The 10914-nt window shown below is 46.1% G+C and overlaps 1 protein-coding gene across 5 annotated transcripts; it reads right to left on the reverse strand.

Annotated features, from left to right (window-relative positions):
* Nucleotides 1-3406: 3406 nt before the first annotated feature.
* On the reverse strand, nt 3407-10886 carry cunh2orf42 (chromosome unknown C2orf42 homolog). Of its 5 annotated transcripts, none has more exons than XM_069164642.1 (9): nt 10790-10886; nt 9333-10494; nt 7698-7808; nt 7457-7540; nt 7109-7213; nt 6365-6472; nt 5388-5488; nt 4166-4328; nt 3407-4083 (listed from the first exon to the last, which is right to left on the reverse strand). In XM_069164642.1, the coding sequence occupies exons 2-9, from the start codon at nt 10456-10458 to the stop codon at nt 3842-3844; spliced, it is 2040 nt and encodes a 679-aa protein (XP_069020743.1). In that variant the 5' UTR covers nt 10459-10494; nt 10790-10886; the 3' UTR covers nt 3407-3841. The 5 variants fall into 5 exon arrangements, with proteins under 5 accessions (XP_069020743.1, XP_069020735.1, XP_069020752.1 ...); XM_069164634.1 differs by having other exon boundaries at nt 10775-10886; XM_069164651.1 differs by having other exon boundaries at nt 10786-10884.
* Between the last annotated feature and the right edge of the window lie 28 nt (nt 10887-10914).

The following is a 10914-nucleotide window of genomic DNA, read 5'->3' on the forward strand; positions in this document are numbered from 1 at the left end:
TCAGTTAGCAGCGTGATGCAGATGCTGTTGGGTTTGACCAACAATAAAAACTCCCTTCACGTTGTCAGAGTGGTCTGCAGTATGTCTTTTTAAAATCCGCAGTAATTGCTCGTCAGAAACTGGTGACCGCAAACACAGAGAACGCTCTGATTTCCTAAATCCACTGACAAGTTGCCACGACGGTTCAGAAGGCTTCAGAAGTTTATTATCGGTTACAGAAAAGGCCTTTTTATGTATTAGCGTACGTTATTGAGAGATGAGCTGAGACAAGAGACAAGTAAAAAGAAAACAGTTTGGAGAGGAAAAACAATCATGAAGGAGAGGAGGAGGAAGAGGAAAAGGAGGAGGAGGAGGAGGAGGAGGAGGAAAAGGAGGAGGAGGAGGAGGAAGGAAACAAATGAGCGGTTTGTTGCAGCCCCACCAGGACTATCATTACCATACATCAGGACAACGAATGAGTCTTTCAGCAGGCGGTAATAAGAATTTGATAAATCATGAGCTGAGAATTAACTAGACGTCAAAACAATGAGAGCACCATGATGGATGAAGAGAGGATGATGTCACAGATTAGTCAGAGGAGAAGGGGGAGGAGAGGGTCCACGGCAGGTCAGAGGAGATCTGGGACGTGGATGAATGAATACTGGTACCACATATCATGGATCCTCTGGGGACCATGAATACTGGTATCAAGTGTTATGGATCCTCTGGGGACCATGAATACTGGTATCAAGTGTTATGGATCCTCTGGGGACCATGAATACTGGCACCAAATGTCATGGATCCTCTGGGCACCATGAATACTGGTACCAAATGTCATGGATCCTCTGGGCACCATGAATACGGACACCAAATGTCGACCAACCAGCACTGACGTAAAGACGAACGGCCAAACTAGTTTTAATGTAAGAAGTCGTTTTACAAGTGATGTGACTTTGATTGACAGGTTTTCCATTAACGGTCCTCTTTATTGTCCGTCTCAGACCCCCTCCCAGGGTGAGGGATGTGACAGGAGGATGTTTATTTAATGAGAGCAGTCTGGAGGGGGTAATGAAATCTACCTAACACCATGAACAACCAGCCTCATCACGTCAGCCTGCTGCAGCCTTTTGTTCTGAGGCTCCGGGCTGACACCGACCCAAAAGACAGATTACTGATTCTACGAAGGCCGTCGACACGAATGTAGAGAAATAAAAACTAACCACCAATCCGTGCTGCGAAGTGATGCTATCAGGTTCATTGTGCTCCTTGGAAAATGACGTTCAAGGTAAGAGGGCAGGCGTGTGACAGCCTCATGTAAGGTATCTGTGAGGTGGCTTGTTGTTACCCGGGCCACACAGACACAATCATGTTCTGGTAATTGATGCTGATGGATGGACTTCTCTTTGTCCAACACACACACACACAGACAAGCCAGGAGCCACCGCTTTAACACAGACAGGAAGTACTCAGGCCAATCAAAGGGGTACCAGACGGTTCCTGCTGCACGAGAACCGACGGACTGAAACTGGACCTGAAATTGGAGCAAAGAGCACACTCTTCAAATTCATCCATCCATCCATTATCTATACCCGCTTTATCCTGAACAGGGTCACGGGGGGAGGGGGGGGAGGGCTTGAGCCTATCCCAGCTCACTTTTGGGTGAAGGCATTGTACACCCTGAACAAGGTCGCCAGACCATCGCAGACCCCTCTTCAAATTCAGTTTCAAAGTTTTGGTGAACACAAAGTACTCGAAGGAAACCAAATACAAGTTCGGGTGGTGAGGAGCTACGATTGTGTTTTCGACACATCGTCATGTAGGAGAAGCCTGTTGTCATGTTGGAGAAGCCTGTTGCCATGGCGCCACAATTCATGTGGTTCACAGTGAATGTTTCCCCTCAGAAGGTCCCAGCAGAACTCGGTGTTGACTCACGGTGACACAAAGAAAACCCACCAGGTGTCTCCTGACCTGACGCGTCTTCTTCGGTCTTGGACAGTGAAGCTCCGCCTCCTCTTGAAACACGAATGTCACTCAGAACACCTCGCTTCATCGCCGTAGACTTTCTGAAGCATTTCAAGGGTCTCTGTTGACCATTTACAGAGTTTGATATAAAATCTGATGTTTCTCTGCTCAACTCTTCGGTAAAACTGCACCGTGACTTAACTCATGCAGATTATTTCTTCCACCTTAATGACAGTGAAAGGCCCATCAGTCATCGTACCACGTGCTCTCTCCCATTATTATTTATGGCCATTATCGGCCCGTGTTTCCTCAGGCAGTGACTGCACTGATGGATATGATGATGAGGTACATTATTTTTTATTTAAACAACCTCAAAAGAGACTTCAAACAACCAGGAAAAGACTGAAACTAAAAAGAGATGAAATATCATGCATTCAGTGTGAGACTGAATGCATGAAGTCTGAAGGTCTTTTACAATTGACTGTATGTCTGTAAACTGATTTCACTACAGGACCGCTGGTTCTGGTCCCCCCCCCCCTCCCACACACACACACACACACACACTCTGTGTAACACGTCTGTCATGTCAGGCGGTGGAGGACGTCTCTGTCACAGCGAGATCTTCCTTCCAGGAGAGGATTGATGCGTCTCCCGTCTGCAGGACTGACAGACGACATAAAGAGCTAAACGCGAGGCTCGGAGCTGTCTGGCAGACGGAAGCTGTCCTCCCCCTGATGTCCCGGAGGCCGGTGAGGAAGACGAGGCCGGAGGCTGGCGCTGCTCTTCAACGCCTACACCCTCATGGAGCTGCTCCGTGTTCAAGCTGCTATTCTGAGCGCCGCATGTAATTTGGCGTCGTGTTCCCGTGGTATTAATTTGTAATCTTAATTAATTCAGGAACACTTGGACAGAACTTGTGAGCATGTGTGATGTTTCCAGGGATGTGTCTCACAGTAAGTGTGTCATCGACACTTTGGGATGCCCAGAAGGAAAAAGAAAAAAATAAACCACATCGAGCCAAATTATGAAATGCAGTGAGAAAAACATAATTCTGTTCATTTCCTCACAAAGGAACATAGTGGGATGATTCACTGGTTAAACTGATCCTCTCTCACATTTTCCACCTTCTCTGCTGTTTATTGGAGCTCCGTCAATCTGTTGGCGAAGTAGCAGGCATCTGCTGCCCCCTGCTGGTCAACATCTGAACATGCCAGGCAATGCAAAACAACTGCTTTGTGCAGAAAGTGAAGCACCCGACTGTGATACAAAACGAGGACCTCACAGAGCACTGATGATAACACGACAACACAACAACACAACCTTTTCTAGTGATGCAGGGTTCAATCAGCTGAATTCATCAGTAACTAAAGCAACCGTGAGAGTTCACTGACAGCTGAAACAACCCGTTCACAACACGGGCAGAAACAGAAGAACTAAACGGCTAAAATGTCAAAGAATCATTGACTCACATTTCAGCGGGATGTTTATTGATATTTGCCAGACCACAAACATCCGATCCGTTATTTTAATGTTTCATTTTCCTGATATTTAAACAGAAAAACAAACGGATTCAGTGAACGAGATGAAGTGATTTTGTTTTGCATGCGTGAATATTTTCAACAAATGAGGCAAAAATGTTTCACTGGTAAACTTTAAAAATAAAATTTGTTTAAAAATATACTTTCTGTTCAGATTTTTTGGTTAAATGTTAAGAACATAAATATTTAGCATTTAAAGAAATGCTTTAAGATGAGAAACAAACATGCATCTGATCAATATAATACCTATTGATTATCACACCTTGCAGCAAAATAATAATAATGATGATAATAACAATAGCTGTATATGTATGTGAGCTGATGATTTTAGATGTGAACATGTATGATGATGAAGGCTGCTGTCAGACGACCACCTGCAGGATCTCCATCGTGTTGGTGAGTTTTGGGTGTTGTGGACAGTCCGACTTGTTTCTCCCTCCTCTCTCGGCCGGGTTCGTCCTCTCCTGGTTCTCCAGCTGGCCGCTCTGCTGGTGGCCGAACTCGAAGCTGATCCTGAGCTCCCCCATGTGGCAACGGGGGAGGACGTCGGGGATCCACTCGATCACGAACGGACCGGGCTCATTCTGATCGGCGGTACCGGGTCCTTCACGGATACAACAGCGTGAACACGGCCGCTCAGATTCACTTCCTGCTGCCACCGAGAAAATAAAAAACGGGTCACCCACCGACTTTGAGGAAGGTGCGGAGCTCCATCGGGCGAATCGCCTGCGGCCGATCCGTTCTGAGTCCCTCCGGTGCCTCGGGCTCGAGTGGCGGATCGGGGCAGTGAAAACGGGAGTAGGAACCATCCACATTTTTTACGAAGCTTTGAGTGACCTCGAGGGGCAGCTGGAGGGGAAAGAAGAGAGCATTTTTTATTACATACTCACTCAGCTGATGGTTCTTTAATCAATCCGATGTTATTCCAAAGTGTGTAAAAGACCCGCCAGTCCACAAGAGGACAGCGTGTCAGGGTCACGTTTGACTTCACCGAGGTGGGAAAAGTCAAGTTCTTCAGATTCAGGCACCAAAACGTCTGCGTGGGTTCAGATAAACATCCTGGTCCGAGTTGAATTAGCTAGTTTTACTGAAGTGATCTTACGTACGTATGTGCAGCGCTGTCAGAGCGATGCTCCGCCCCTTTTCTCCTCCAAGTGAGGAAATAAAATGTTAAATTTACTGCATTAAGCCGTTAATACAAACTCACCACTTCCTGTGTTTTTCAAATTCGAGCGTTTGAGTAAACAGAAACCCTTCATGTCTTAACTAGGCGTTTATTCTGAAACATTTTACATACGTTACATTATCTTACGTTACGTCAACTTAAATTATGTTACGTTAATTTACATTACGTTATGTAACATTACTGAAGAGAAATCCACGTTTGTCACAGACTCTAAATCCGACGTTAAAAGTTTCTACTCAGACTTTATCTTTGGACTTCGTCACATGACCTCCTTCTTGGACCTGGTCATACACGCGTGTATCTTTCACGCCTTAGCGAGACAAAATGTGACCCGGACAGTTTGTCCTCCAGTGGACGGACATGTGTATTACACCCTCAGGCACAGTACCAGGTTGTATTATTAGTACAACTGGCTAAAACTAATGTCCCCCTCTTGAACTGTACCGGATTACATAAGAGACGTGTTTGTGTTGTCAAGACGACCCACATTCACATAAACAGTCAGTTAAACCAACACATTCAGCAGCTCCACAAACTGCATCCTCTAAAATCATCACACGGTCGAAGCATCTCTGACAACAAAAACTGAACTCCAACAGAGGAAAACTGAACCTCGGAGAACAAGAAGAAGAATGTACTGAGAGGTTTGGACAAAGAAAGTCCTCCTGAAACAAGTGGATCAGACGAACTCCAGATGTTGGAGAGCCGTCCCGTCCGTTTACCTCCGGAGTGTCGAAGATGCGTTTGACCTGCGTCAGGTTGGTGATGTTCCAGGTGTACTTGGAGAAGGAGCCAAGAGGAAGTCCATCGTTCCTCACCAACGCTGACACACACATGAACACGCACACAAACACACACACAAACACACACAGAGGTTTAGTCACGTGTTTGCGTTTAGCTGGAAGTACTCAGTTCTCCCACCAAAATAAAAGCACCAATAAAACACTCCACGACAACGAGAAGTCTTGAAAGAACAACAGTAATATTTAACTGGTTAGTACTGGATTGTACTGTAGTCCAGTGGTTCCCAACCTGAGGAGCTGGGCCCTCCACAGGGTCACAAGAAAGAAAAAAAGAAAAAAAAAAAAAAAAAGGGGGCCATGAGATAATTAATGCAAAGTTCTGATGAACAAATTTGTGTTTCATTTTTTTGATATGAGTCTTCTCATCTAAAACTCAGCAGATGTTTGGTGATTTCTTCTGCTTTAGTTGAGAGTTTAGTTGATATCACAGCACCGTGAGGGAGACGTCTGATCCTTAATTCATTCTGCAGCAGAACAACAACTAACCAACTGATGCTTTAACGCCGATCCACTCCTTCTCATGAACACATTTATATTTCAATTGATAAATTTGCTCTAATCTTTGTTGTTTTTGTAAAATATTTTTGGAGTTTGACGTCCGTGAGCTTCAGATTGTTTTTTTTACATTGAACCATATAAGAGGTTTAAAGAGGAAATCACTGCTTTTCAGATCTAATATTCAATGTAATTTAGAAGATCATTGTGTATTTTTATCATTTTAATTTGAAAGGTGACGTGGAAGAATTATAAAGTAATATATTTCCTGAAGTGTGTAGAAGTGTAGGATATTATTGAAGCTCAGTTATCTGTTATCTGATGTCACGCAGACTCTTGTAGTTTCGTGATAACAATAATCATAATAAAATTCACCTGAACGTAACTTTCTGAACTCCCACCTGTCGTGAGGTTCGGCAGCCTCCTCTTCTTCGATCCCAGGGACAGACGCTGCTGCAGAGCGTTGAAGAAGTCCTGGGGGATGTGGTAGACCAGAGGCTGCGGTTTACCTGATGGAAAACAAACAAACAAACAAACAGACAAACACAGACAACTGTTTACTGCGAGTGACGAGAAATCAAAGCGTTCTGCACAAATAAACAGTGACTTGTAAACTTGTAAATTTCTCCTTTCCAAATTCTTTATAAAAAGTGGTTCATCGATGACTAATGTTTTTATTAATCCTTTATTAAAGATTTTATGTTGTTCTGTAGGTATGTCCACTTATAAATGTGTGTACAGCAGGTCTACGCTGCTCCCTGGTGGTCAGATAACGCAACTACAGGTTTAACCAGTCAGAGCATCTCGAACATAACGACCAGCAGATTTTACTGGTTCCTCCGACCTTCCAGGAAAATACACACGAATTCCCCGTTTTACACGTGATCACATGTATGACATGTATGACATGTGATCACATTATGCAACACGTATGTGTAAAAGCTGAGGTGCTTTCTAAATAAGTGACTTGACTTCATGTGAAACTAAACTGAAGCTGCAGTAGAAGTTTAAAGACAGCAGCAAACAATAATGAAGGACAGAGAATGTCCTTAGTTAGTTCTGACCAACGGAGACAGACTGAAGGACACGGAGACCGACTGACAGGTCTGATTGTTGACAGCATGTTCAAGCCTTTAAATGTTTACCGTGGAGTTGGTAGTGCATCGTCTGGTGGATCCTCTCGGTGACTCCGGACAGCCACTGATGGAAGCCCATCGTCAGCGTACGCTCGTCCACCGCCTGAGCGCTCCCTGAGAAACACAGCAGAAGGTCAAAGTTCAACGTATAACCTGCAGACGTTTTGTCAGACACACATGAAATGTTAAAATATGTTCCAGTGTTCTTCTGAACAGGGATCAGTGCAGCGGATTAGATGGAGATGGAGACGGATGTCTGAGACGACAACAGGTAGACGGCACAAACTAAATGATGGAGGAGTGGGGGCGGGGGGGGGGGGGGGGGGGGGGGGTTGTAAGAGGGGGGGGGGGGGGCACCTGGAACCTTCAGCCCACCAGAACCAGGACCTCTCCTCTGACCCGCTCTCCTCGACGCTCCCTCCGAGCCGCAGGGAGAGGATGCTGAGGCAGGAAGTTAGAGGAGGCCAGGAGGAGACAGAGAGAAGGAAGGACGGGTTGGGAGGAGAAGACAGAAGGTCAGTGGAAGAGTCAGACGGACATCAATGTGGGAGCAATGCTTTGTGGGTAATATTTCATAGAGTGTACTGGTGGGTCCCACCGGAGACGGGTTCATCCAGACGTAGTTTCTTGACTTTGTGGTAACAGGTGGAGGTTTCAGCCTGCTGCTTCTCTCCGGAACTGATGACTCTGCTGCTCACAGTCTGCACACCTGAGAGGAAACAGTAAGTCACGCTGAGCAAACAGGAAACAAGGAAGAGGTTCTCAACGGGTCGAGATCAAGAAGCAACAACAGCGATGTCACCGTTGGTTTGAGTTTGATCTGAAGTCTTCATGTTCACCATTTCAGCTGTCTCCCTCTTGTTGTTTAGGAGCAGGAAGCAACCATATTTGGATGAGCTGGGGGAGGAGCGAGCGGTGGACCTGACTGATCTGTTTGGAAACCTGGATACTACGTCCCGCCCACCGATAGCTGTAGCCTGACTGCACCACAGGCCTGTCAATCAAACAGATACGCCTCCAAAAAACACATCTTTTTAAAGCTTATTTTCTAATTAATGACGGATTATTTTCAGATGGACCTCCAGAAAACTAATTAGATTTGATTGTATTTGATGAGAGAAGTTGAATGGGAGTCTATGGAGCTGCAGGCTTTTTGGAGCCAACCTCTAGTGGCACTCGGTGGTATTGCAGCTTCAGGCACATGTGCATTGGACTCTTTTCTATCCAGTCTGTGGTCGAGTCTCAGGACTCGCATTCTTCCTTATTCTCAATCAAATTTTCTGGACATTTCCGACTTGTCAAAACGGACAGAAAAAAAGCACCTTTGATGCCTTCATGCTGTTAAAAACAAAAAGTGCAACGAGGGCTAAAAAACAAATGGCTTATCTAAACCTGTAATTATATTTTACGTGACTCTTTTTAGCTTCTCAAAATATTTATCAATTTACATATTCATCTATTTAGTATTTGCTGGATTTCCTTTGATGATGATTGTTTTTGTTTTATTATTTAATTAACATTTTTCAACTTAAATTATTTTATTATGCGTGTTTTTCTTTTCATGTTTTTATTGTTTTGTAGTTTTGTAATGATGTGTTCAACTTGTCAGTCCCTCCTGTATAAGAATTTAATTATTCTAATATTCTGTGATATGTTGTGTTTGAACTGTAAATATAGAAATATAGGTTCATTTAACTAAAGCGTTTGTAAACATTGTGGACATTTAAATTAAATGACTGATTAAATCTTCACCAGTTAAAGCAGCTGATGGATGTGTTTTAACATGTTGACCACAGTATGTTGTACACATGTATGTTGTTCACATGTATGTTGTTCACGTGTATGCTGTACACGTGTTAATGTACACATGTATGTTGTACACATGTTAATGTACACATGTATGTTGTTCACATGTATGTTGTTCATGTGTATGTTGTAAACATGCATATTGTACACATGTTAATGTACACATGTATGTTGTACACATGTATGTTGTTCACATGTATGTTGTACATGTATGTTGTACACATGTATGCTGTTCACATGTATGTTGTACACATGTACGTTGTTCACATGTATGCTGTACACATGCATGTTGTACACACGTATGTTGCAAACACACTGTATGAACAGGGATCCTGTAGGGACTCCGTGTTCTGCCTGACAACACTTCAGTGATGATGTCATCGTTTAGTTTTCAGTCTGATTCTCTGAAACTAAAATAAAAAGTTACCGCTGGAGGAGAAGCTGATGAACGCTGTGAACTCTGCAGCCAGCTGGTCATCGCTGGCGAAGGCACACACACAGGCGTAGAAGTGAAGGCAGGGCGGTGATGACAGCGAGCCGGGGGGAGGAGGAGGGGGAGCGCTCGCTGATCCGCCAGCTCCATCAGAACCAGAGCCGGGTCGAGTTCTCCTCCTGCTCACCTGGCAGGTACAGTGGAAAATACTCTTGTCGCTCTTGGAGCCCTCCGACAGCCCTCCTGCAGCGACGGTGAGGTGCAGCAGCCCCAGAGGATGCTGGGAGTCCGTGTGGCACTTCACCACCAGGGTGTGTTTGGAGACGCGCTGCACCAGGGGCCCCGGGGACTCGGTGGCCAGCCGCCACAGCTCCTCCCGGGCCTGGATGGAGGCCTGCAGGCCCTCCAGGACGGAGCTCTTCAAGGTGAGCGGCGTTGCGCGGCTCCGACACTCGATGGCTTGTTTGATGTGGACGCAGAGGCTGTCGGAGGACTGTTTAGCTGCTGCCGACTCACCCTGATGTGACCTTTGACCCTGCCTGCAGGAGGGCATGAAGCAGCGGCCCAGGTTGATGCGGGTGAGCAGCGTGGCGCCATCCCCGGTCGCTATCGCCGTGTCTGTGGGGACGAGCTCGACGAAACCCCACTGTGTCGCTGTGGCTCCTCTTCCTCTGTGACACACCGAGAACACCTGAGCTCCTCCACCCGGGCCACCGCCCACGACTCCGCCTCCTCCTCCTCCTCCTCCCCCTCCCTCTGGCTCCTTCTCCTCCCGGTCCTCGCTGTCGATTATCACCTTCACCACCTCCACTGAACACTTCCTGCTGCTCCTGCCCACGGCCGAGGCGATCCTCAGGGACACCCCGCAGGCCTTGTTCTTGCAGCTGAGCCCTCGGGTGCCGTTGTAGACGCCACACTGAGGACACCTGCGGATGCCCCGCAAGGTGGCCCGGCCTAGGTTGGACAGGAAGGCCGGCGTGGTGGATGTGGACTTTCGGCTGTCTCTCTGTTTTGCTGCCAGGTTGGGCTGAACGGCTGAAGTCTGAGTGGAGGAGGACACGCTGCTGGACGAGGAGGAGACGCTGCTGGACGAGGAGGAGACGCTCACCTCAGCTTCCATTTTATCAGTTTAGTTTTGACAGGAAAGGATTCAAGCCTAAAAAAAAAATAAAAAAAACAGGGACAATAAAACAAATATCAGCTGAGATTACAGGAAAATGTGTCTGCATAGTCTGAGTAGAACACCGTGCACGGGCTTTTATATCACATTATTCAACTTTAATAGCTTCATTGATGTTTGAGAATGATGTTACTGCAGTTTTAGTGTTTGTAACTGCTTCACATGTATCATGCATGTTTAAATGCTACACACCTCGCAGTAAACACACCACCTTGTCCTACACATGCTCCTTCTGTGTGTGCTTCTTTAAACAAACCTTCAAACTACCTACAATCCGCCCTGTTTGGTCGAATCCAGCTCCTCTCGGCCTCCGAACCGCCTCGACCGTCGCCATTCCTCCTTACATCCCGGCAGCCGCATTGCGCCTGTAACGACACTCCCCATTGGCTGGAGACG

This window comes from Embiotoca jacksoni, unplaced genomic scaffold, assembly GCF_022577435.1.
Source record: "Embiotoca jacksoni isolate LCO1_2020_lvr unplaced genomic scaffold, fEmbJac1.0.p SCAF_10, whole genome shotgun sequence".
NCBI classification, from domain to species: Eukaryota; Metazoa; Chordata; class Actinopteri; family Embiotocidae; genus Embiotoca; species Embiotoca jacksoni.